This window comes from Triticum aestivum, chromosome 4A, assembly GCF_018294505.1.
Source record: "Triticum aestivum cultivar Chinese Spring chromosome 4A, IWGSC CS RefSeq v2.1, whole genome shotgun sequence".
Classification (NCBI taxonomy): Eukaryota; Viridiplantae; Streptophyta; class Magnoliopsida; order Poales; family Poaceae; genus Triticum; species Triticum aestivum.
This window is the reverse complement of record NC_057803.1, coordinates 9,391,632-9,419,434: the sequence shown is the minus strand read 5'-3', so window position 1 is coordinate 9,419,434 and position 27,803 is coordinate 9,391,632. Positions and strand designations below refer to the sequence as shown.

Here is a 27,803-nt window from a genome sequence, read left to right as displayed (position 1 = left end):
TTTATTCACTTGCTTGTTGCCTGATGTAGTTGTACAGTAGTACGCTCATATATAGTGGCAAGATGCATATACTGTTAGTATGCGCTCGTGCACACACATGCATGACCATCCCCCGTCCTGCTACGTGCACGCACCCGGACGGATCAGTTTATGCGCTTGAACCGCAGAAGCGTCCACCGCGAGGTCTCGGGGACCCCCCAGATGACCGCCCGGTATTTGGCCGTGGCACCGCCGGCGTCGACGGCGGTGACCACCATCTGGTACCTGACACCGCCCTTGTCGGGGCGCTGGTCGACGCCAGACACGCCGGCGTACGTCAGCTTGGCGTTCCGGCTCAGGCTGTACACCAGCACCGCGAAGCGCGCAAGCATCGGCCCGCGAGGGTCCGCCGGCATGACGACGCCTACGGCCACGGTCGGCGGCTTCTCGGATCCAAACGCGGACGCCGCGCCCGCGCCGGCGACAACGACGGCGAGGAGGAAGAGGATGGCAGCCGGTGACCTCATTGTGCGTGTGCCTGTGTCAGGCTAGCTAGCTACGGTGTTGCTAGCTGCCTATTAAGTCTAGCTAGCTAAGCTAACTGGCGAGCTTTTGTTGAGCGTGTATATGGCTGTGGTGAATTCATAGGCCAGGTTAGATGGCTATTTATTCAACCCCGGAGAGTGAAACTGAAGCAAGGAAGGTTTGCGGAGTGGTAACTTTAATTAACATCTCAGGAAACAAAAGTGCGTACGCGGTTCCGTCAGATTTAAACAGCGTACCAACGAGTGTTTCGTACGCCTTTGTTCATCAAAAGATGCATTCTTTTTGTCGTGTAAATACTGGTGATCAAATCATTCTCTTACACTACTGTACAAAGTTCTTTTTATTTCTCGAGAAACACAATACGGACGCATGCACATTCATCTCTATAAACGTACACACACAACTCATAACTTAATCGTACTCCCATGAACACCTCTCAAATCTTGAGATTGATAAAGTTGCCACATGAACCTTATAGTTGACGAACAAGCCATATCGGTGAGAGAATAACCCCGGAAAGCCTTAATTTATGCGAACATCCATGCCCAGTCCAAAAGTAAGAGAAAATTTAAATACAATTTGACACATTCTACCACAGGAAACCAAACCAACTAAGTTATGCTCAGTCTGTCATGCCGTACAAAGTTCATGCAGCGATGAATAATGGAAACTTTTTAAAAAGTAAATGAAAAACTTGCTTTGTTGCATTTTATGGCACATGCCTGGAAGAAAAAGAAAAGAAAATAAGCCGAGAACATGGGACCGTCTATGTCGCCTGTTGTGTGATGCAACACAGCCGTCGCCCACATCTCCCCCGGTGTGAGCCGTTCCACTACGATGTCTGACGATAGTCTGCTCGTTGCGAGTAGCAACATACGGGTTATTTTTTCCCTCCTTTTTGTAATATTTAAAAAATGTTCCAAAAATAAACATTTATTTTTTACTAATTTGTGAAAAACATGCTCATGGTGTATGTAAAAAAATCCTGGTGTATTGAACTATGCTCATCATGAATTTTAAACATGTTCATCATGTATTGTCAAAAGATGTTAAACATATGTTAAAAAATGTTCATTGTGCATATTAAAAATATTGACCCTCTATTTAAAAAAATTATTGTGTATTAAAAAAATTATTTGTATATATAAAAAAAGCTTCCTGTAGAGGAATGTTTGTCGTGTATTTAAGAAATATTAATCGTGCATTCAGAAGAATAAATAGATCAATAAACAAGGAAATAAAAATAAAAATATATAAAATACAATAATAAGCAGAAAATAAAAAGGAAAAATGAAAAAAAATCAATAAAATACAGAAAACCGAACCATAGAAATCCATACAGAAACGGACATAAAACAATAAATACACAGAAAACCGAACCAGAGAAACCCATGCAGAAGAACATCGAAAATCCTGCCTCGAACTGAGCCGGCCCACGTCGCCTGGGACATCAACATGCAAATGAAAAGAAGAAGGGCCCAACCCAAATTCAGCCCAACAAATCCAGCAGTTTTCTCCCTTCCCTTTGAAAAAAAAAGGAAAGGGCATCCTTTCAGCAGTTCCCCAAATCCCCGCATGCGCCGGCGACCGTGGACCTCGCCGCCGTTACGGGAGTGCAGCCGCGATTCCAATCCAAATCCACCATCCACCTGACCGCGTCATACGGGGAACCAGAAAACCCACAATTCGACCCCGGCCAGGCGGAGGCGAGGCCAAACCGACCAAAGCCCTGCCTGCTGCCAGTCCGCGCGCGATCCCCAAACCCCGATCGATCAGCCCCGCCGCCGCCGCCGCGGAGCACGATGCTCGATTTGGACACGGAATGGATCCGCAAGATCTTCGCCGCCTCCTCCCAGGCCCCGCCGCTCCCTCCCCGCGACGCCGCGGCCCCTCCGCCCGCCTGGTTCCTCCTCGAGCCGCTGGGGTACATCGCCGACCACGCCAACGCCACCTCCGCGGAGGCCTCCTCCAGCACGGGCCACACCTTCCGGGTCACCGTCTGCGCCGCCGACCCGCTGGGCCTCTCCCACGTCTGCGTCCACTGCCCCGGCCTCACCGCCGCCGACTTCTCCGACCGGCCCACCGTCGTCTGCTCCGAGAAGGACCTCCTCGTCCTCTCCGTCGTCTTCATCTTCGGCGCCTACGCCAAGGAGGGCCTCAAGGAGTACTTCGTCTACAGGGCCGGGCCCGGCCGGCCGTCCCTCCACCTGCTCCCAGGCCCCTTCCCGCGCGTCCTCACCAAGGCCGACGTCGCGCTCGTGCCCCGCGACGACGGCGCGCATTTCCTCCTGCCCGTCCTGTGCTTCACGCTCGGACGCTGGGTCTATGACCTCCATGTGTTCTCCTCCATGACCTGGGCTTGGAGCGTGAAGGAGGTGGAGGGGGACGTGTCACCTGGTGCCAGAGCTGAGGTGTCCCACATCATAGCTTCCAAGGTGATTCTGCTCGGAGAAGGCACGGTGGGATGGGTTGATCTCTGGAGGGGGATTGTGGTCTGCAATGTGCTCGAAGAAATGCCCGTGCTGCGGTTCATCCCGCTGCCCCCGCTGATGCCTGGCCACAGGGAGGGCCCCAAGTCATCCCCGTGGCCCATTCGGAACGTCTCCTGCAGCGATGGTTTGGTCAAGTATGTCGAGATAGAGAAACATCAAAGGCATGATCCTGATGAAAGGCCATTCGATGACATTGACACACTCTACGAGGCAGACTGCTTGAAGAAGCACAAAGTAATGGGCTGGAAGGCCATGACATGGTATAGAAGGTTCTCTTGTGACCGTTGGAGCAAGGGGTCCGTGGCTTATGATAAGGAAATCTCAGTTGACCAACCAATGCATTCAGTGTTAATGCCTGAGCTGACGGATGATAATGCCGGAGAGTTGACACTAAAGGACATGCTAGCATCTTACCCTGTCTCGAGCTTGGCAGATCATTGTGATGATGTTGTTTACATGTTGTGTGAATCAAAATCTGGCAGCAAAAAGTCATGGCTGATCACTGTTGACCTGAAAAAGAAGATATTGGTTGAATTGGCACCATTTCCTCTCGAAGGATATTACAGCCCAGCCCACCCTTCTGAACTGTCCAATTATCTGAACGTAACTCCAGGTGAATATACCAATGCTTGTTTGTAGATCATACAATTTTAACTTGGAGACATAGTACTCTGATTATGTTCTTTTGTTAAGCAAGTGTGTTTATTATGAGTACTTAAATGTGTTTTGTGCATCTCATTCTCTGCTGGTCTGGGTTGCTGTCACCATGGATGCAAATTGAGTAGCTCATGTCCTGATGATCAAATATTAATTTGGTTAGATCTTGAGATACCTTGACAGATGCTAAGCAATTGACTAACACATATTTACCCTTAGTTTGTTCATCTAAAGACCACCTTGCATTCATGATATTGATTCTGAATATTTTATCTTGTTCACATGTCATTACTGAGTTTAGCATTAAATCCTGAAAGCAATTATACTGTCTGGGTAAGATTCATACGAAGAAACATGTATCAGGATTAAAATGTACCCGCAGGTGTGGTCGGCCACCTCTGAAATATTTGGATAATGTCAGTTGACAAACTCATTCGATCATAGGAAAACACAATTCAGTCGGCCGAGCAACTGGCAAAATGTATGTGGCCAGGAGATGTCACTGCCAAATCTGTAGACATGTAGAAACTTCTGACCACATCATTTTTTTTTTATGTCTAGTAGCTCTTTTTGTTGCCTTTTATGACTGAACTTCAATTAGCAATATACCTGACAATTGTGGGGATTTCCAGACCAGTTGGTGAGGTTTTGGGGATGAATGATTTTTTATAGGATGCTTTTATGTTTGGTATATGCGCTATTTATAGTGTTGTGACGTGGAAGAAACTCTATGAACATAAGAGTGGCTTTGGAGCCTTTGATGGGCATTCATCTCACACTGTCTCTGATGCAGCAGAGGAAGAAGATACTTCAGAAGGACCCTGAGAAGGAGCTGGTGACAAGGGCATGTGTGGTGCTCCAGCGCCATCCTCGCTGTCCAGAAACCAACTCAAGCCTCCCTGAGAACGCAAACATGGAGATTTTTCTGGTGTCTCAAGCTCTGTTCTCGTCTTCTGCACAACTCTGCTGCTCCCATTTTATTTACTGGTCTATCCCGTGTTTTGCTTCTGCCTTTGAGTGGCTATCGTTTTATAATTAGCGTAGCTTTCTGTGTTAGTTGAATGGTGTACACTGTTCTGGTTAACTGGTCTTTGTATAGACCTTTTGGTTTGCTTTCTCTCAAATCCTGGTAATGGAAAAATTTACTGTTGGTCAAAGATATGTTGAAGTGGCAGGAAAATAATCTGTTATATATACATGGAAAATTAATAATTTCTTATAAAGCCTTGTCCAAGCAGCAACACAGATACAGTATCCTTTTGTGCATTTGTCTCTCTTATGGCTTGTGGAAAAATGTCGAAAAGGGAATTAACTTTTTAAAATGAGACTTTCGTGGCTAGATGGTACAAAAGGAAAATTTTCACCTATTCATTTGGGAGGCAGTGGATACCTCTAAGTTCAGGGAGTTGTTCTTGACTTGGCAATGGTGAATAAGGCTATTGTGAAAATGTTTATAGATGTTTGGAAATCAATCGCGATTTTTGACAAAGAATGATGGCAGACAAAATATGATTTTTACATATCGAATGATGGCAGACAAAATATGATTTTTACATATCCTCGTCGTGGCGCTGGACGCAGCCGGTTACGGTTATAGTGGCCAAGATAAAGGTGCTGACTCCATCAATCTGTGAGGTTACAGTCGCCTGCACGACGGCTTCTCGTACCCCAATGCCAACGCAGCACCGGTGCCGACGACAACAGAGGAGGAAGAGGGTGGCAGGCTGGCAGCTCGCTGTGGTCGCAGGCCCGGCTAGCATAGCAGTACAGTTTTTTTTTAAGGACAATGCTAGACTTACGTAAAATCTATTATGTGTTCTACGTAACCAGCATCGTGTAGAGGGCTTATTGGATAGATTAGTGAGGAGGGGCCCACCCCCCGTTAAAATCAGGGGGCGATAGCTTTATAGTTTGGAATTTTAAGTAGGTCTTCATAGCCTCTTCGTAGGTGTAGGATTATCTTTTTTTTAATATATATTGGCGAGATTTTCTTATGCGTGTGTGGTTATGGTGAATTGACAGCGCAGGTGGTAAAGAGTGAAGCTCAGCAACGAAGGTTTGTGTTTTTCTTTTCCAAAAAGGAAGGTTTGTGTTTTCTCTCATTATCATGAAAGTAAAAAACTTGTGCCGTTGTATTTCAGGGGCTAGGTACGGACAGACCGACCGCGTGCGTGAAAACAGCAAAAGGGCCAGGAACACGACAAGGAGCAAGTGTGAAGAAAGATGCAAAGCCAGTTTATTTCTAGCTGCCCCCAACCGGCCTCCCCTCTCCCTCAGCGCTCACAAGAAACCCTCGGGCCGCAGCCGCGGCTCCCACTCCAGATCCGATCTAAACCCTGATAGATCCCGTCGCCCATCCCTGCCGCCGAGCACCATGCTCGATTTCGGCAGTAAAGTCGCCATGAGCAAGATCTTCTCCGTGACATGCGAGCCCCCACCGCACCGGACCCGCGACCCCGCGGCCCCTGCCCCCGCCTGGGTGTTCCTCGAGCCGCAGGCGTACCTCGCCGACGTGAGGAACGCTACCACCGCGGAGGCCTTCTCGAGCGCCGGCCACACCGTCCAGGTCACTGTCTGCGTCAGCGACCCGCTGGACGTCTCCTACCTGTGCATTCACTGTCCCGGAGTTCCGGAGGCCAACTGCGGCAGGCCCAGCATCGTCTGCTCGGAGAATGACTTTCTCATCCTCTCTGTCCTCTTCATGCCCGCCCTCAGAGGGCGCGAGTACTTCGTCTACAAGGCAGGCCCCGTGCCGTCGTTGCGCCTGCTCCCGGGCCCCTACCCTCGTGTCCTCACGTCCTCGGATCTGGGCCTCCTGCCCCGCGATGACGGCGACCATTTCGTCTTGGCCGTGTTGTGCTACTTACCGGCCCCTTGGGATTTCGCCCTCCATGTCTTCTCCTCCAGGACCTGGGCTTGGAGTCGTAAAGTGCCGCAGGTGGAGGTGTCGTCCAATGTCAGAGCGCAGATGCCATCGATTCAAGCTTACAAGGTGATTCAGTTTGGAGAAGGCACACTTGGATGGGTTGATCTCTGGAGGGGGATTCTATTTTGCAATGTGCTCGACGAAATGCCTGTGGCACGCTTCATCACATTGCCTAAGGTGATGGCTGGCAACACGGACAAAGCAAAATCGTCCGCGTGGCCGCTTCGGAATGTTGCATACAGAAATGGTATGATCAAGTTTGTCGAGATAGAAAAACATGAAAGACCAGATGTCGACAAAAGGTTGGATGATGACTTGGATACGCTCTATGAGTCACACTGCTTGATGAACCCCAAAGAAATGGGTTGGAGGGCCATGACTTGGTACAAGATGACTTCTTGGGACCATTGGAGCAAGGGATTCATGGCTTATGACAAGGAAATCTCGGTTGATTACCCAAGTCATTCTAAGTTGTTGCCTGACCTGGCTCTGAGTGACACCTATGTAAGAGAGTTGACATTGAAGGACCTGCTAGCATCTCACCCTGTCCTGAGCTTGACCTGTGATTGTGATGATATTGTTTACTTGTTGTGTAAATCCAAATTTTGCAACATAAAGACGTGGATGATCGCCGTCGACCTGAAAAAGAAGATGTTGGTTGATTTGGCACCATTTCCCCTCAAAGGATATTTTACCTCAGCCCACCCTTCTGGATTGTCCAAATATCTGAACATAACTCCAGGTAATTATGCTAATACTTGTTTGTATATCATTTGATTTCTTCTTAGAGGCAAAGTACTTTGTTAATGTTTTTCTCGTGAAGCAAGTGTTATGATTGTGAGTATGTTTGAGTATGGAGATTGGAACATGTTTTAGTGGTGTATCTCTATTATCCACTGCTCTAGGTAGGGTTCACTTTCTACTCATGTCCTAATGAATAAATATAAATTTGGTTACAACTTCAGCTAGCTTGACGGATGCAAATCAATTAATAAAGACACATGCGCCCTTAGTTTGTTGATCCAAAGGCCTATGCACCATTTGTTGTTTGCTGATCTAGAGTCCACATTGGTTTTGAGATGTTTATTCTGATGATTGCATTTTGTTCACATGTGGTTCCTGAGTCTAGCATTAAATACTGAGACCCGTCATACTGTATGGGCAAGACTCAAATGGAGAAGCATGTATTGTCAAAATTTACCCGCATGCCTGGTTCTCAACCTCTGAAATATTTGGGTGTTCAAATTGACCAACAAATACAAGGATGATAGGTTGTTCACTGTCAAGTTATAGAGGATATTATTGCAGCCAAACAGACTAAAAAGGATTATTGTAAAGTAAAATTTAGTTAGCTAAGCAACTGAAGATATATGTGACCTGGAGATGTCATTGTGAACTCTGTGCGGATATAGCTACTTCTCACTACATCGTGTTTTGCTATCCTTCAGCCTTTTTTGAGATTATCTACCAATCAGTTGCAGACTTTTGTGACCAAACTCTTAGTTGATCCGGTTTGGTGATGAACGGTTTAATAGGATTCTTATATTTTGTATAGTTGCTATTTTCTGGTGTTGTGATGCATAAGAAAACATGACCATAAATTGATTTTGGACCCTCTGATGGTCATTTATCCCATGTTATTCTTGATGCAGCAATGGAAGGTAGTTCAGGAGGACACTGAGGAGCTTGTGGCAAAGTCATTTTGCTCTCGAGTTCCATCCTCGTCATCTCAAAAGCCAACTCAAGCTTCCCCGAAATGCAAACATGGAGATTTTTTATGGTGGACCTCGCTTATGTTGGCCGCCCTTCGAAGAATCTGCTATTCCCATTTTATTCACCGGACTGTTCTATGTTTTGTTGTTATCTATGAGTAGCTACCTACCATTCCAGTATTATTATATTAACAGTATGTGTAGTTCTATGGAGTATGTTGGTATGGTTAATTGATCTCTCCAATTTGTGTACCTTGTTTGTCGGCTTCGCTTTCTTGAAAGCCAAATAGTGAAAAATGGAATCGTTGGTCTTAAATATCTATGTGTTGGCAAGAGAATTTGTTCTTTATATGTGGAAGATTAGTTCTTCTCAAATCTAGTGTAAGTAGCAATACAACACCCTTTCTACATGCTTCTCTCTTATAGCCCTAAAAAATGTCAAAAAAGGAACAATTTTTTTATGGCAGACTTTTGTGGCAACGCACAAAAAGACTACCTAGTCAATGTGTACCCCCAATCAAATGTCTGCTCTTAACTTGCCAATGATGAATAAGATTTTTCTGGAAATGGTTGTGGAGGCTTGAAAATGATAAGGGGTTAATTTTGCCGACAAAAAAATAAATTGCCCGTCAGATTTTCTTTCAAGTTGAGGCAAACAATCTTTGTACGAAAAGTAGTTTTTGGGAGCACTCTTAGTTTTTGCCTTTTTGGCATGCTCTCTTGTTTGCACAATGAACAAAGCTTCATCGCTTTACTATTAGTAACACATACACTAAGAAAGGTTGTCAAGGTTCATAACACTGTTCGGTGGAACTTCAGTGATTATCAATCATATCAATATGTATCTTAGACTCTTAGTTATCGATATGTCTAGGACGCGATTCAATGTTTGTTTGGTGTGCAAGTTTTTTTCTCACACTCTTAATGTTTTTTACTGATTACATAGAACCCTCAATGAAAAATGAGAAACTGGTTGTAATTTGCATTGTCATCGGTTCCGACATTCTTTTGTTTCCTGCCATAAGATCCTAACATGGTTATCTCATATTTCTGCCCTTGGTTGGGTTTTTGTGCTATTTTCCATAGGGGAACTTGATGTGTGAAGGGACAAGGAGACCAAGGATGGCAACAATTTAAAATCTTAGTAGGTGTGCTTATTCTGGCACTCCTCATTAGTTTCAGCAACCAAGCCATCTGATCTGTTTACCGTATTAATATGTTTGTTTCCTCACAACGCAAGCAAAAAAACAAAGTCTCGTGCATGGCCTCGCGGATTTCGATCTTGTTGCCACCACACGCTTTTCTCCTCGTGATTTCCTCACCCTCTCATTCACTCCTTCCCGTTGGTTGATGCCATCCTCTCACCATTTGGCTGCCTCCTGCTTGCCATAGAACTGCCTTTGCCTTTTCTGTGTGGATCTTCCTTCCACACAGGCCGGGGGTGAAACGAGTGCAACTTCACGACATGAATCGTCGGCGACTCAACTGTCGCTTCTCCTGTAGCTTCATGGAGTTAGCGTGAGAATGACTAGGACTTGCGAGGACAAGGCTGGACTGCATCAACTACATTGGTTTTGGCAAGGAGGGAGTTGGAGGTCTTCATACAACCGTGGGAGCACTGCCTCCTAAAAGGATATCAAACTCCTAATGAAGGGTTTTATGTGTTAATGGCACTATGTTTAGAAGACTAAATATGTTTTGAATGCTTACACAAGATAAACAAATATGCGAAATGAAACATATGGTTGGTCGGCAATCCCCTAAGCAAAAAGGATAAAGAAGACGACAAGCTAGTTTTCTATCGATGGTTTCTCATCCTTGAGTCATAGGTATGCCATGCTATAAAGAGGGGACACACCATTGATTGAGATGTGGGGATTGATGAACCAAAACCAAAGCCAAAGCCAAAACACGCACATCCCATGGAAGAGAGAGCCCATTAAGATGTATGAGTCCTCTCCGGTGAGGCTAGGAGGTGCTTCGGACACTCCAAGTGGCCTCCGAGCTAAGCGGGTTTGCTCCTGTTTAGTCTTGGGTACTCCGAGGTGTCTTAGAGCCTTCGGGCTCTGACCCTCTAAGAAGCCTCCGAGGTGCCTTGAACCGGAAGCAGAATGCCTCTTGCCCGGTTGCTGACGCAGTCCTCTTGCCATTTGGTTGCCTCTTGCTTGCCATAGCGCCACCTCCTTTGCCATTTTCTGTATGGATCACCCTTCCACACTGGCCGGGGGTTGAAGCGAGTGCAACTTCACGACATGACTCATCAACGACTCTACAGTCGCTTCTTCTTTAGCTTCATAGAGTCAGCATGAGAACGACTAGGACATGCGAGGGTGAGGCTGGACTGCATCAACTGCATTATTTTTGGGAAGGAGGAAGTTGGAGTTCATGAGACAACTGTGTGAGTGCCTCCTACCTAAAAGGACTAAAGGAATATGCCCTAGTGGCAATAATAAAGTTGTTATTTATATTTCATTATATCATGATAAATATTTATTATTCATGCTAGAATTGTATTAACCGGAAACTTAGTACATGTGTGAATACATAGACAAACAAAGTGTCCCTAGTATGCCTTTACTAGACTAGCTCGTTTTGATCAAAGATGGTTAAGCTTCCTAGCCATAGACATGTGTTGTCATTTGATGAACGGGATCACATCATTAGAGAATGACGTGATGGACAAGACCCATCCGTTAGCTTAGCACTATGATCGTTTAGTTTATTGCTATTTGCTTTCTTCATGACTTATACATGTTCCTATGACTATGAGATTATGCAACTCCTGAATACCGGAGGAACACTTAGTGTGCTATCAAACGTCACAACTTAACTGGGTGATTATAAAGATGCTCTACATGTGTCTCTGATGGTGTTTGTTGAGTTGGCATAGATCGAGATTAGGATTTGTCACTCCGATTGTCGAAGAGGTATCTCTGGGCCCTCTCGGTAATGCACATCACTATAAGCCTTGCAAGCAATGTGACTAATGAGTTAGTTCCGGGATGATGCATTACAGAACGAGTAAAGAGACTTGCCGGTAACGAGATTGAACTAGGTATGATGATACCGACGATCGAATCTCGGGCAAGTAACATACCGACGACAAAGGGAACAACGTATGTTGTAATGCGGTTTGACCAATAAAGATCTTTGTAGAATATGTAGGAGACAATATGAGCATCCAGGTTCCGCTATTGGTTATTGACCGGAGATGTGTCTCGGTCATGTCTACATAGTTCTCGAACCCGTAGGGTCCGCACGCTTAACGCTCGATGACGATTTGTATTATGAGTTATGTGATTTGATGTACCGAAGGTTGTTCGGAGTCTCGGATGAGATCACAGACATGATGAGGAGTCTCAAAATGGTCGACACATAAAGATTGGTATATTGGACCATGTTATTCGGACACTGGAAGTGTTTCGGATAGTTTCGGATAAAACCGGAGTGCATGAGGGGTTACCCGGACCCCCCCCCCCCCCCCCCCCCCGCGCGCGCGTGGGGGGGGGGAAGTAATGGGCCTTAGTGGGCCTTAGGGTAGAGAGAGGGCAGTAGCCAGGAGGTGCCCCCCCCCCCTAGGGGAGTCCGAATAGGACTACGAGAGGGGGCACTGTCGGTGTCAAAACCGATGGATCTCGGGTAGGGGGTCCCGAACTGTGCGTCTAAGGTTGATGGTAAGACGAGACAAGGGACACAATGTTTACCCAAGTTCGGGCCCTCTCTATGAAGGTAATACCCTACTTCCTGCTTGATTGATCTTGATGAATATGAGCATTACAAGAGTTGATCTACCACGAGATCGTGATGGCTAAACCCTAAAAGTCTAGCCTATCTAACTATGATTATGAGGATCTCTCTACGGACCTAGCCCTCCGGTTTATATAGACATCGGAGGGATCTAGGGTTACACAAGGTCGGTTACAGAGAAAGGAATCTTCATATTCGGACACCAAGCTTGCCTTTCATGCCAAGGAGAGTCTCATCCGGACATGGGTAGAGTCTTCGATCTTCGTATTTTCACAGCCCATCAGTTTGGACCATGTCTAATAGGTCGGACGCCCGAGGACCCCTTAGTCCAGGACTCCCTCAGTAGCCCCTGAACCAATCATCAATGACGAGGTGTCCAGCGTGCAGACTATCTTCGGCATTGCAAGGCGGGTTCCCCTTTCCGAATACTCCAAGATAGTTTTCGGTCATAATGAACATGTCCGGATCCGTAACACAAGTACCACACACAACCGCAGAGAATATAATATTACACGAGTCCAATCCGCTGACAACTTTTTGTAATGTGACATCACGTTTGCTTGGTTATCATTTTGAATCGTTTTTCGTCTGCCGTTCCATGTTTCGAGACGTGGTTTTAATAGGCACGTCTTGTCAAAGCAAAGATCGTGTCCCCTTATTGCGGGATTCTCATCAATACGGGCATGGGTAATATAGTTGTGCTATTTACACAGCCCTTGGGAACAGGTGAGTTTTAAGGCGAGTGGGGAGGCGCTTGATATTCACTGCCTTTATAAGGAGATAAGGATTCCCCTTTCTTCACCCACACCTTCTCTCTTCCTCTGCCCTTCCATCCTCGAGCTCCAGCGCCCAAGTCCTCATTCTTTCCGCCCTTAGGAAGCACTCAACCATGTACGAATCTAGAGGGCAAGGCAAGTGGATGGCCTCCTCGTTAGGGAGAAGGACATCACCAAGCTTCGGGAGGCCGGGTATCTGGCGAAAGAAATCACTCACCGGCTTCCAGCCAAGGGACAAATTGTCCCCACCCCGAAGCCCAACGAGAGGGTGGTCTTAATCCCCCATTTCATCCGCGGGTTAGTGTTTCCTCTCCACCCTTTCGTACGCGGGCTTATATTCTATTACGGGCTAGATTTCCATGATCTAGCCCCGAACTCCTTCCTCAACATCTCGGCATTCATTGTCGTGTGTGAGGCCTTCCTCCGCATCCAACCCCACTTCGGACTGTGGCTCAAGATTTTCAACATGAAGCCGAAGGTGGTGGATGGCCAGCACGCGGAGTGCGGAGGCGCCATGGTGAGCAAGCTGCCCAATGTCACATGGCCCAAGGGTACTTTTGTGGAGACCGTCAAGGGTGGCAGAAACTGTGGTTCTATATCACAGAGCCCCGCGGCGCCAATTGGGTCGCGGCTTCCGAATTCAAAGCTCACCTCCTGGATGGAGAAGGGCCCAAATTGGTCTTCGTCAGACGAGTTGATAGCGCTGCAAACGCGCATTCAAAGCATGATGGATAAAACCATCAAGCTCGTCGACGTAATCCAGGTGATGCTGGTTCGCTGGATTCTCCCATGCCAAAGCCGAAGCTGCCCCTTATGGGAATTCGACCCGAAGAAGCACCAAACCTTGGAAAGGCTCTTCGGAACCACTCATGAAGATGCCTGGAAGTTGCTCTTTAAGGGCAACGAGACGCCGCCAACCATAGACTCGGACCGCGGGCACGACATTACCCATTCTGCCAACGAGGTAAGCCGTTAACGTCTCTAGACGCATCCTCTACTTGCTTGTTTCAAGGAAGATATCTAAAATTTATTATTTCAGATATGGATGGAGAGAGCGGAGAGAATTCGATATTTGGCTCCGCTGCCCGAGGAACCAGTCATCCTACTCCTAGCGAAGATGCTGGTACCGGCGCCCTATAAGGCGCCGGAGAAGAAGGCCAAGAAGATGCCAAGGGGATCCGGAGTGGCCCCTGCTGCCAGGGAGCTTCGGACGTATCGTCCGAAGACAAGACTCACTCCTCCGTCGCCGAAGACGATGACAAGGAGGAGGAGGAGGAAAGCACCCCCCCCCCTTGATGGGGGGAGGAAGAAGAGGGCGGCCTCCACCAATCTGGAGGCGGAGGCGCCCAAGAGGGGGAAGGGTCCCCTCGCGGATAACACCGCGTGGGACGTAGACAGCAGCCCGGAGCGACGCCCCCGAAACAAGCCCCTGGCTACGTCGTAAGTACTAAGAACCCGCACACGTCCCTATATCCGGCCTCTCTTGCTTCATTATATTGATATGTTTAAATGATGTCATTTCAGTCCGGCCCACGACAGCTCCCAGCGATCCTCATCAAGAGGTTTGCTGGATTCGAAGGCGATGGCCAGCGAGTCACCGTTGGCCACTCACTCCCCCACGGCCAAGGGCGACGACAAGGTGTTGTCCCAAAGGACCTTCCCAGGCTAGGGAGAGGTTTGGGAGGCCGCCAGGGTGGTGCCAGAGGCCGAAACCTCGGCTGTAGAACACATGGGGGAGCAGACCCCCATGGCGACTGGGGACGAGGGCTTTGCTCAGTTCGGCCCCCAGCCGAATACAAGTCCGGAGACCTATATGGCTCCGGAATTTGGCGAGCAACCTCCTTCAAAAGAAGGGGGCGTGCCTATTCCGCCGGTGACCTCTGTCCAACCAGAGGCACCGGATAATCTGCTGGAAGCGCCACGAGGCGCTTCCATTGTGGATGAACACCGTATCCTTATGGGTACGGTGATTGAGAAGGTTCAGTCCGTCAAAAGTGGACTGACCGAAGCCTACGACAGCCTGCTGACAGGCTTTGAGGTCAGCGACGCAAAAGAGAAAATCCCAATATAGACAGTAGCCCCCGAGACACTGTTTGGTGTTTGGAAAGATGAGCCGGACAGAGGATCAATTGATTTTTCGCAGGAAACTAACTAAAATATGTCTTATATGAATAAGTAGGCGTCGTTGCTGGCCGTGACCCCACACACTTCCGAAGTCTCCGGACTAAAGCAATGACTGGAGCGAACCGAGGAGGAGCTCGGCCAAGCGAGGAAGCAATGATGACCCACAACTGTAGGGGATCTATCGTAGACTTTTCGATAAGTAAGAGTGTCGAACCCAACGAGGAGCAGAAGGAAATGATAAGCAGTTTTCAGTAAGGTATTCTCTGCAAGCACTGAAATTATAGGTAACAGATAATTTTGTGATAAGGTAATTTGTAACGAGTAGCAAGTAATAAAAGTAAATAAGGTACAACAAGATGGACCAATCTGTAGCAAAGGACAAGCTTGGACAAACTCTTATATGAAGGAAAGCGCCCCCGAGGACACAGGGAATTATCGTCAAGCTAGTTTTCATCACGTTCATATGATTCGTGTTCAGTACTTTGATAATTTGATATGTGGGTGGACCGGTGCTCGGGTATTGCCCTTACTTGGACAAGCATCCCACTTATGATTAACTCCTATTGCAAGCATCCGCAACTACAACAGAAGTATTAAGGTAAACCTAACCATAGCATGAAACATATGGATCCAAATTAGCCCCTTACGAAGCAACACATAAACTAGGGTTTAAGCTTCTGTCACTCTAGCAACCCATCATCTACTTTACTTCCCAATGCCTCCCTCTAGGCCCAAACAATGGTGAAGTGTCATGTAGTCGACGTTCACATAACACCACTAGAGGGATGACAACATAAATCTCATCAAAATATCGAACGAATACCAAATTCACATGACTACTTATAGCAAGACTTCTCCCATGTCCTCAGGAACAAACGTAACTACTCACAAAGCATATTCATGTTCAGAATCAGAGGGGTATTAATATGCATGATGGATCTGAACATATGATCTTCCACCAAGTAAACCAACTAGCATCAACTACAAGGAGTAATCAACACTACTAGCAACCCACAGGTACCAATCTGAGGTTTGGATATAAAGATTGGATACAAGAGATGAACTAGGGTTTGAGATGAGATGGTGCTGGTGAAGATGTTGATGGAGATTGACCCCCTCCCGATGAGAGGATCGTTGGTGATGATGATGGTGATGATTTCCCCCTCCCGGAGGGAAGTTTCCCCAGCAGAACAGCTCCGCCGGAGCCCTAGATTGGTTCCGCCAAGGTTCCGCCTCATGGCGGCGAAGTTTTGTCCCGTGAGCTTGCTTATCATTTTTCTCGGACGAAAGACCTCATATAGCAGAAGATGGGCATCAGAGGGCCACCAGGGGGCCCACGAGGTAGGGGGCGCGCCCAGGGGGGTAGGGCGCGCCCCCCACCCTCGTGGACGGTGAGTGGCCCCCCTCTGGTACTTCTTTTGCCCAGTATTTTTTATATATTCTGAAACATGCTCCCGTGAAGTTTCAGGACTTTTGGAGATGTGCAGAATAGGTCTCTAATATTTGCTCGTTTTCCAGCCCAGAATTCGGGCTGCCGGCATTCCCCCTCTTCATGCAAACCTTGTAAAATAAGAGAGAATAGGCATAAGTATTGTGACATAATGTGTAATAACATCCCATAATGCAATAAATATCGATATAAAAGTATGATGCAAAATGGACGTATCAACTCCCCCAAGCTTAGACCTCGCTTGTCCTCAAGCGAAAGCCGAAATCGAAAATATGTCCACATGTTTGGAGATAGAGGTGTCGATAAAAATAAAATACGGACATGAGGGCATCATGATCATTCTTAGAGCAGCAACATATATGTATATATATTGTCATATGATCTCTTATGCTAAAGTAACAATTCAATCACAATTTCAAGTATGAATCATAAACTTCATTGAGAACCAACAAACTCTAATCTTAGTCATTGAGGCAATTGCAATTTATCATAACATAGGAAAGAGTCAATATAAGAGCTTTTCAGCAAGTCCACATACTCAACTATCATTTAGTCTTTCACAATTGCTAACACTCACGCAATATTTATGGGTATGAAGTTTTAATCGAACAGAGAGAAAGATAGGGGCTTATAGTTTTGCCTCCCAACGTTTTACCTCAAGGGTAATGTCAACAATAATAGTTCATGAAAACTCACATCCAATTAGCTATATATATCAGGATCTTTCCAACACATTGTGCTTGCCAAAGGATAAAATGTAAAAAGGAAAGGTGAATATCACCATGACTCTTTGCATGAAGTATAAGACAAGAATAAAAGATAGGCCCTTCCCAGAGGGAAGCAGAGGTTGTCATGCGCTTTTATGGTTGGATGCACGAAATCTTAATGCAAAAGAACGCCACTTTATATTGCCACTTGTGATATGGACCTTTATTATGAAGTCCATCGCTTTTATTTCTTCCATATCACAAGATCGTATAAAGCTTATTTTCTCCACACTAATAAATCATACATATTTAGAGAGCAATTTTTATTGCTTGCACCGATGACAACTTACTAGAAGGATCTTACTCAATCCATAGGTAGATATGGTGGACTCTCATGGAAAAACTGGGTTTAGGGATATTTGGAAGCACAAGTAGTATTTCTACTTGGTGCAAAGAATTGGCTAGCAAGAGAGGGAAAGGCAAGCTGTCAGGACCCCGACTCAATGCCACAGCGATCTAGCATGTAACACCTCATATCACTTTGCGGCCTCACGCACGGTATTCCCACGGGTGTCGTCTTACCTTTGCCCGGGACCGTTTGCGCCTTTTGGCACACGTATATGATAGTGTCGCTAGCATCCATATGATAAGGAGCCCGGGCTGACATGACTAGTCGTAAACCCAAAGTGGCACAGACTTACAGGGACAGACATCCATGACCCAGCATCGAACGTGTCGGTCATCAGCGAGTGAATCCAGGTTGTAGCACTGGGCTAGCAGGACTCCGGTGAACCGGGCTGTAGCGGCTAACAGGACTCCGGTATTCATCGCGTGACATTTCCCCGAAGGGACAGACACAGGAACGAAGAAGGACACATGCCGGCCAGCCTAAGTGTTCCGGAGCAGTGGCAAGCTACCATGGCTCGGTGGAAACACTAGGAGACATTTCCCCGTAAGAGAGGCTACTAAAGATAAACAACTAGATGGTCAGATCCCACACATGCCAAGCATTTCAACAACATACACACAATATGCTCGATATGTGCAAATACAACATGGCATCACAACATGACTCTATAACTCAAGTAATTTATTCAATAGGCTCCAAGGAGCGAGATATTACAAACATGGGTCTCATGACCCAACAATCAGAGCATACAAATCAAAGCACAAGCGGAGGCTATCATGTCTGAGTACAGACATCTATAACTGAAAAAGGCTGAGAAGCCTGACTATCTACCAGATCCTGCCGGGGCACAAGATCGTAGCTGAGGTAACAAGCTAAACGTCGAAGTCCACGCGGAACTACTAGCGAGACCAAAGTCTCTCTGCAAAAACATAAAATAGGCAAACGTGAGTACAAATGTACCCAGCAAGACTTACATCAGAACTAACTACATATGCATCATTATCAACAAAGGGGATGGTGGGGTTTAACTGCAGCAAGCCAGCTTTGACTCGGTGGCTATCCTAAACTACGACTGCAATGTAACTCTTTGAAGTGGCGCACACGAGTCCACATATTCACCATATCAATACACCACTATGGATCCGCTCTCGTCTCCCTACGAGAACGCCATCCATAGCACTCACGCTTATCTTGCGTATTTTAGAGTATCCACTTTCACTTGTCTATGAACTGATATAAGCAACCCAGAAGTCCTTTACCGCGGACACGGCTATTCGAATAGATGATGTTAACCCTGCAGGGGTGTACTTCTTCATACATGTTTCCACCACTTAGCGTCTGCACACGACATGTGCTCGGCAGACTTCAAGCGAAAGCCGACGTGGGTGTAGACCACGACCTACCTAAACACTCAAGTCTCTAGTCCAGGTTTATCGCCTATTCGGGTTCCATCCATGAGGAGATCCGGCCGGAGTTTCGCTCACAGCCCCAAACGATGTGAACAGGGTTCCCGAGACACCAAACGGGCATCCGGTACACCGTGCCACGTACCTACCGCATCACAGCCCACCCCTACGGTCAGCGCTGTCCACGGCCTCCAGTAAGCTACAAACACCAGAAACTACTTGCAACTCCTGGACAGAGGACTAGGGTGAATAAGAAGTCGAGCGGGGTCATATTTCAGGGCCCAATGTATGGTAGTAGCTGAATCATGAATCACAAACACAGAACTCAGTTCCTGAGGACGGCTTCAATGAGACAACCCACCATGTACTCCTACATGGCCTCTCACCGATACCTTTTACCAAATCACGTTCACACTTAGCTCACACATAGTAGGACATGTTCACACACCTCTGATTCATCCCCGATGAATCAGACCTGACTCAACTCTAAGCAGTAGCAGGCATGACAAACAAACATGAATGAGTAGGCACAACAGGGCTCAAACAACTCCTACTCATACTAGTGGGTTTCATCTATTTACTGTGGAATGACAGGTCATGCAAAGGATAAAGGGGTTCAGCTACCGCAGCAAGTAACAGATGAATCGTTGTTGTCCTAATGCAGTAAAAGAGAGCAGGAGCGAGAGAGTAGGATTGTATCGGAATGAACAAGGGGGTTTTGCTTGCCTGGCACTTCTGAAGATAGCATTGAGTCTTCATCAGTGTCAACGATCACATCATCGGTATCACGTCTATCGAGAGGGGACAAATACCGGCAACACAGAAGGGAACACAATCAATGCAATGCACAATATGATGCATGATCATGACATGGCAAAATGAATGTGTTTTGGGCTAATGAAACTAGCAACAGATTAAATGAAGTTGGTTTGAATACAAGATTCAAATTCAAACTCCATATGTGATTATTTAAAAGCCCTTTAATTGGTTTGTGCTAAACAGCAGCTATAAGTTGTTCTAACATGCATGAAAATGGTACAGATGGATTCCTTGAATTTTTCTGATAATTTTTCATATATAAATTATTTAATTTGGAGTTACGGTTGAATTTCTATGAATTTTAGAAGTTTTAGGCATTTTCTGGAATTTCCTGAATAATATAAATCCAGAAATGAATTATGGCGTCAGCACCACGTCACAGTGACGTCAGCAGGGTCAACTCGGCGCCCCAGGTCAAACCTGACGTGTGGGGGCCACACGTCAGTGACACAGTTGGTTAACTGGGTTAATTAGGGTTAAACTAATACTAACGAAAATGTCAGCAGGGCTGGGCCCACATGTCAGTGGCTTAAATAATTAACTAACTTAATTAATGTTAACTAATCTAACACCTAAACTAATTAACAGGGGCTGGCCCCACCTGTCATCGACCCAGGGGGGGTTCCGCCGTGGTCAAGTGGGTCAACCCCGCCGGCGACTCGACGCCGGCGAGGCCCGAGACGGTGGCTCGGCTCGGATTTGAGCTTCAGGCGGTGGTTTTGGACGCGGTTTGCGGCTACGGAAAGCTAGGAGTCTTGCGCATCCAACGGAGGCAACAACTCACGATGGAGTGGGCTAAATCGACGACGGCGACAGCTTTTGCGGCGGCCGGAGTTCGGCGGGGAGGGGAGAAGGGGCTACGGTGCACTAGAGGAGGAGCGGGTGGTGGCTACGAGCTCCTGGTGCTGGGCTAAGCATGACGGTGGGCTCAGGAGCGAGCTGCGGTGGATGTGGCCACGGCCACGCCATGGCCGGCGGCGAGAAGCTCTCGGCCGCGATGGTAACGGCGGCTACGGAGGGAAATAGAGCACGGGGAGAGAGGGGTTTGGCAGAGGAGCTCACGGCGAGGTCAACGAGCAGCTCGGTGGGCTCGGGGAAGGCCGAACGGCGACGAATTTGACGACGGCGATCCTCGGTGGCCGAGGAGGGGAACGGCGAGGCTAGCGGCATCCAGGGGCTCTTCTGGTCGCGTGAGACGACGAGGAGGACGAGGGAGGACCGGCGGAGCTCGGGAGCGTGTCGGAGAGGAGAGGGGGTGGCGGTGGCCACGAGGGAGCTCGTCGGTGGCGGAGGCTCCGTTCGGTCCGGGCGAGAGAGAGGGAGCAGAGGAGGATAGGGACGGAGGGAGAGACACGGGAGAGTAGGAGAGGGTCGAGGGGAGTGCGTGGCACCCTCAGGTGCCTCCAGCGGCGAGCAGGTAAGCAGGAGGTGGCCGGGGCTCTCGGGCGCGCGCGCCATGCCTCGGTCCTTCTGGCGAGGAGGAAGATGACAGGGGGGGAAGTGGAGATGGGCTGGGCCACACAGGAGCTGGGCCGGCTGGCTACCAGGTGAGCGCCAGATAAGTCCTTCTCTCTCTCTCTTTTATGTCTATTTAATTCTGTTTTCTATTTTCTGTAGTTTGTTTTGATTTAGTTTTAGACACTAAATCATTTTAATAAATTCTGTAGGTTTTTATGTGGCTTGCTAAAATATATACAAAGCCACTCACAAACTTCCAGAATTAATTGGAGTCATATTTAATATATATTAAATATAAATCCAAAGCAAATAGTTATTGGATTAATTCAAATGTCCCAAAATAATTAACTCTGAGATACTGAAAATATTGTTTTGAGTTTTACCTCTTTGCAATATTTTCAGAGACTAAGAGGAACATTTTCTTGGACTTCTTTGAGAAGATTTTAATGTTGATCATTTTTAGAAGATTTCTGAGGCTTTGAAAATCCCTCAATTCAAATTTCATTTGAATTAAAACATGATGCTCACATGAGGCCTAGCCTAGAGCATAGCAGGACCAGGGATGTGACACAAGCTCAACATGTTGGATGATCCATGACAATATAATTTATCTCAGATGTAAGAAAACATAACCCATTACGTTGTCTTCCTTGTCCAACGTCAACTCTTTAGCATATCATACTTTAATGAGTGCTCACAATTATAAAAGATGTCCAAGATAGTATATTTATATGTGAACCTCTCTTTCTTTATTACTTCCTATTAATTGCAACGATGACCAAAACTATGTTTGTCAACTCTTAACAACTTTTATTCATCATACTCTCTATATGTGAAATCAATACTCTCCATAAGATCCATATGATCTCTTTATTTCTTCTCTTTTATTTTATTCCCTCAAGATCATAGCAAAATAATCAAGCCCTTGACTCAACACTAATCTTTATTATATATAGCTCACAGACTTGATTACATAGAAGGACCATAAAGCAAAACTCACAACTAGATCATACTAAAACTTTATTCTACTAGATCAAGATATTATCAGAAGGATCGAACTAAGAAAAAGGTAAAGATAAAAGGTGTGATGGTGATACAATACCGGGGCACTCCCCCAAGCTTGTCAGTTGCCAAGGGGAGTGCCCATACCCATGTGTTTATGTTTCCTTCCTCGGAGGTGGTGATGAAGGAGTTGTTGATGATGTAGGCTTGTCGTCCATCTTCCAAGGCATAGGCTCACCATCATAGAAGGGTGATCGAGTCTCCGGGATCCTCAAATCTACAGCCAAACTCATCCTCTTGAATCTATATTCATACTCACAGTTTTGGTTTTGCAGGTCATAGATCTGGGCTTGGAGGCGCTCGATTTTCTCGTGAAGCTTGAAGATGGCCTCCCCAATGTCCTTGGCGTCCAGCTTATGGTTGTTGGTGAACTCCGTGATCATTATGTGATTGGAGTCGAGTCCACGCTCCACCATCTCCTGACACTTGAAAACTTGTTTCTCCAATGCCTCGAGCCTTGTCTCCGTGCTTCTGATCCTCCTTGGTCCCTCAACATCGCGGACGTGCAACAACCCCTCACGCATCTCAATGGTTTGAGGGTGTTGCAGCACCTCTGTGAGGTAGGGGTTGATGACCTTCTCGAAGAACTTGTCCTTGGGGGCACTTGAAGACGACATGGCGACCTAGATCTGTTAGAAAAACAGCTCGTAACAAAGACAGGAGACATTTGCGTGATACGGTGGTCAAAACCTTCGGGAGATTATATAGTGAATTTTTACTGACCAAAAGAAGTATCGTGCAAGAAAACGGAGTCCGGAAAGCACATGAGGTGCCCACGAGGCAGGGGGCGCGCCCAGGGGGTAGGGCGCGCCCTCCACCCTCGTGGAAGCCTCGTGTCCTTTCCGGTCTACTTCTTATTTTCCTATTTTCTTAAATATTCAAAACAGAGAAAAATTGCCATTAGAACTGTTTTGGAGTCGGTTTACTTACCGTACCACGTACCTATTCCTTTTCGGAGTCTGAAACGTTCTAGAAAGTGTCCCTTATGTATTCCTCCAGGGTTACGGTTTCAATAACATTAGTTTCAACATTTATAGGGTTACCTGAGATATAATGTTTGATTCTCTGACCGTTCACCACCCTCGGATTTGTGCCTTCGAAGTTGTTGATTTTTATGGCATCGGAACGATAGATCTCCTCAATGACGTAAGGACCTTCCCATTTAGAGAGAAGTTTGCCTACAAAAAAATCTTAAATGAGAGTTGTATAGCAATACATAATCACCTACATTAAACTCACGCTTTTGTATCCTTTTATCATGCCATCTTTTAACTTTTTCTTTAAACAGTTTGGCATTCTCATAGGCCTGGGTTCTCCATTCATCAAGTGAGCTAATATCAAATAACCTCTTCTCATCGGCAAGTTTGAAATCATAATTGAGCTCTTTAATGGCCCAATATGCCTTATGTTCTAGTTCAAGAGGTAAGTGACATGCTTTACCATAAACCATTTTATACGGAGACATACCCATAGGATTTTTGTATGCAGTTCTATAAGCCCATAATGCATCATCAAGTTTCTTGGACCAATTCTTTCTAGATCTATTAAGTCTTTTGCAAAATTAATTTAAGCTCTTATTACTTAATTCTACTTGGCCACTAGACTGTGGGTGATAAGGAGATGCAATTCTATGATTAACATCATACTTAGCAAGCATTTTACGAAAGGCATCATGAATAAAATGTGAACCACCATCAGTCATTAAATATCTAGGGACTCCAAACCTCGGAAAAATAACTTCTTTAAGCATCTTAATAGAGGTGTTATGATCAACACTACTAGTTGGAATAGCTTCTACCCACTTAGTAACGTAATCAACAGCAACTAAAATATGTGTATACCCATTAGAGGAAGGAAAAGGTCCCATATAATCAAAGCCCCGAACATCAAATGGTTCAATAACAAGTGAATAATTCATAGGCATTTCTTGACGTCTACTAATATTACCAATTCTTTGACATTCATCACAAGACAAGACAAACTTACGGGCATCCTTGAAGAGAGTAGGCCAATAAAAACCGGATTGCAATACCTTGTGTGCAGTTCTATCTCCAGCATGGTGTCCTCCATAAGCCTCAAAGTGACACTTATGTAGGATTTGTTCCTGTTCATGCTCAGGTACACAACGTCTAATAACACCATCTACTCGTTTATAAAGATGTGGGTCATCCCAAAAATAATGTCTTAAATCATAGAAGAACCTTTTCTTTTGTTGGTATGTGAAACTAGGTGGTATAAATTTAGCAACAATGTAATTAGCATAATCAGCATACCATGGAGCAGTGCGAGAAGCATTTATGACAGCTAATTGTTCATCAGGAAAGCTATCATCAATAGATAGTGGGTCATCAAGAACATTCTCTAACCTAGACAAGTTGTCTACAACGGGATTCTCAGCTCCCTTTCAATCAATAATATGCAAATCAAATTCTTGTAGCAGGAGGACCCATCTAATAAGTCTAGGTTTAGCATCTTTCTTTTCCATAAGATATTTAATAGCAGCATGATCAGTGTGAATAGTTACTTTAGAATCAACGATATAAGGTCTGAACTTATCACAAGCAAATACAACTGCTAAGAATTCCTTTTCAGTAGTAGCATAATTTCTCTGGGCATTGTCTAGAGTTTTACTAGCATATTGAATAACATTTAATTTTTTATCAACTCTTTGTCCTAGGACAGCCCCTACAGCATAATCACTAGCATCACACATAATTTCAAAAGGTAAATTCCAATCAGGTGGTTGAACAATGGGTAAAGAAATCAAGGCTTTCTTAAGTATTTCAAATGCTTCTACACAATCATCATCAACGGCCAAAGGAATATCTTTTTGCAATAGGTTAGTCAGAGGCCGGAAATTTTTTGAGAAGTCCTTAATGAACCTCCTATAAAAACCGGCATGACTAAGGAAACTTCTTATACCTTTGACGTCCTTGGGACATGACATCTTTTCAATAGCATCAACTTTAGCTTTGTCAACTTCAATACCTCTTTCAGAAATTTTATGCCCCAAGACAATACCTTCATTAACCATAAAGTGGCACTTCTCCCTATTCAAGACAAGGTTAGTTTTTTCACATCTCTGCAAAACCCAATCAAGGTTTCTCAAGCAATCATCAAAAGAGGATCCATAAACAGAGAAATCATCCATGAAAACTTCACAAATCTTTTCACAAAAGTCAGAGAATATAGCCTCATGCATCTTTGAAAGGTAGCAGGTGCATTACATAAACCAAAAGGCATACGTCTATAAGCAAAGGTACTGAAAGGGCAAGTAAAAGTAGTCTTTTCTTGATCATCAACTGACACAGGTATTTGAGAGAAACCAGAGTAACCATCTAGAAAGAAAAAATGTGTATGTTTGGATAATCTTTCTAGCATTTGATCAATGAAAGGCAAAGGATAATGATATTTTTAGTAGCTTTATTTAATTTGCAGAAATCAATTACCATCCTATAACCTGTAATAATTCTTTGCGGAATCAATTCATCTTTATCATTAGGAACGATTGTAATACCTCCTTTCTTAGGGACACAATGGACAGGGCTTACCCACTGACTATCAGCAACGGGATAAATTATACCTGCTTCAAGGAGCTTTAATATTTCCTTTCTTACCACTTCTTTCATCTTAGGATTTAGCCGTCGTTGATGATCAATAACTGGTTTGGCATCTTTCTCCAAATTTATCTTGTGTTGACATAGAGTGGGACTAATGCCCTTAAGATCATCAAGAGTATATCCAATAGCAGCACGATGCTTCTTCAGAGTTTTCAATAATCTCTCTTCTTCGTGCTTTGAAAGGTTAGCACTAATAATAACAGGATATATCTTCTTTTCATCAAGATAAGCATATTTAAGAGTATCAGGCAATGGTTTAAGCTCAAACACGGGATCACCCTTGGGTGGAGGAGGATCCCCTAGGATTTCAACAGGCAAGTTGTGTTTCAGAATAGGTCCCTGTTTAAAGAATACTTCATCTATTTCCCTTCTTTCATTCATATATATATATATCATTTTCATGGTCTAGCAAATATTGTTCTAAAGGATCAGTAGGAGGCACGACAATAGAAGCGAGACCAATAATTTCATCTTTACTAGGCAATTCTTTATCATGGGGTTGTCTATGAAATTTAGCAAAATTAAACTCATGAGACATATCCCCTATACCAACAGAAACAATATCCTTGTTGCAGTCTACCTTAGCATTAACAGTATTCAAGAAGGGTCTACCAAATATAATGGGACAAAAGCTATCTTGTGGGGAACCAAGAACAAGAAAATCAGCATGCTATTTAACCTTCCCACACAAGACTTCAACTTCTCTAACAATCCCAATCAGTGAAATAGTATCTCTATTGGCAAGTTTAATGGTAACATCGATATCTTCTATCTCAGCAGGTACAATATCATGCATAATTTGTTTGTATAAGGAATGAGGTATTGCACTTTCACTAGCACCCATATCACATAAGCCATGATAACAATGATCTCCTATTTTAACGGAAATAACAGGCATGCCTACAACAGGCCTATGTTTATTTTTAGCATCAGGTCTAGCAATTCTAGCAGCTTCATTGCAGAAGTAAATATGCCCATTAATATTATCGGCCAAGAGATCTTTAACCATAGCAATTTTAGGTTCAACTTTAATTTTCTCAGGGGGTTTATGTGTCTTAATGTTACTTTTTTTAACCACAGTTGAAACTTTAGCATGATCCTTTATTCTAACAGGGAAAGGTGGCTTCTCAATATAAGCAGCAGGAACAACAGGATCATCATAAGTGATAGTCTTTTCTTCAACTTTAATAGGTGCAACTACTTTTACTTCAGTGGGAGGATTATATTTAAACCACTTCTCCTTAGGGAGATCAACATGAGTATCAAAGGATTCACAGAAAGAAGCTACTATCTCAGAGTCAAGTCCATATTTAGTGCTAAATTCACGGAAAGCATCGGTATCCATAAAAGATTTAACACAATCAAACTTAGGTGTTATACCTGACTCCTTACCTTCGTCGAGGTCCCAATATTCAGAGTTGCGTTTAATTCTTTCCAATAAATCCCATTTGAATTCAATAGTCTTCATCATAAAAGATCCAGTACAAGAAGTATCGAGCATGGAGTGATTACTGAGAGAAAGCCGAGCATAAATTTTTTGAATAATCATTTCTCTTGAGAGCTCATGATTGGGGCATGAATATAACATTGACTTAAGCCTCCCCCAAGCTTGAGCGATGCTTTCTCCTTCGCGAGGCCAAAAATTATATATATAATTACGATCATGATGAACAAGATGCATAGGATAAAACTTCTGATGAAATTCCAATTTCAATCGCTTGTAGTCCCATGATCCCATATCATCACATAGCCTATACCATGTCAATGCCTCTCCCTTCAAATATAAAGGGAAGACCTTCTTCTTGATAACATCATCGGGCATACCTGCAAGCTTAAATAACCCACAAACTTCATCCACATAGATTAAGTGTAAATCGGGATGCAATGTTCCATCTCCTGCAAAAGGATTAGCT

The 27,803-nt window shown here is 45.1% G+C and overlaps 2 protein-coding genes across 3 annotated transcripts; both read left to right on the top strand.

The window, feature by feature from the left end:
- Positions 1-2,068: 2,068 nt before the first annotated feature.
- On the top strand, positions 2,069-4,897 carry LOC123084759 (uncharacterized). 2 transcript variants are annotated; one of them, XM_044506256.1, is made up of 2 exons: positions 2,069-3,630; positions 4,471-4,897. In XM_044506256.1, the coding sequence occupies exons 1-2, from the start codon at positions 2,328-2,330 to the stop codon at positions 4,497-4,499; spliced, it is 1,332 nt and encodes a 443-aa protein (XP_044362191.1). In that variant the 5' UTR covers positions 2,069-2,327; the 3' UTR covers positions 4,500-4,897. The 2 variants fall into 2 exon arrangements, with proteins under 2 accessions (XP_044362191.1, XP_044362190.1); XM_044506255.1 differs by having other exon boundaries at positions 4,468-4,897.
- Positions 4,898-5,956: 1,059 nt separating this feature from the next.
- Positions 5,957-8,564, top strand: LOC123081562 (uncharacterized). The gene is made up of 2 exons (XM_044504122.1): positions 5,957-7,342; positions 8,253-8,564. The coding sequence occupies exons 1-2, from the start codon at positions 6,049-6,051 to the stop codon at positions 8,279-8,281; spliced, it is 1,323 nt and encodes a 440-aa protein (XP_044360057.1). The 5' UTR covers positions 5,957-6,048; the 3' UTR covers positions 8,282-8,564.
- The last annotated feature ends 19,239 nt before the right edge of the window (positions 8,565-27,803 follow it).

Bases quoted from the DNA above. Each gene is read 5' to 3' on its own strand.
- LOC123084759 (XM_044506255.1), top strand. From the start codon at position 2,328: ATGCTCGATTTGGACACGGAATGGATCCGCAAGATCTTCGCCGCCTCC. The intron at 3,631-4,467 runs GTGAATATACCA...TCTCTGATGCAG, and splicing joins TTATCTGAACGTAACTCCAG to CAGAGGAAGAAGATACTTCA.
- LOC123081562 (XM_044504122.1), top strand. From the start codon at position 6,049: ATGCTCGATTTCGGCAGTAAAGTCGCCATGAGCAAGATCTTCTCCGTG. The intron at 7,343-8,252 runs GTAATTATGCTA...TTCTTGATGCAG, and splicing joins ATATCTGAACATAACTCCAG to CAATGGAAGGTAGTTCAGGA.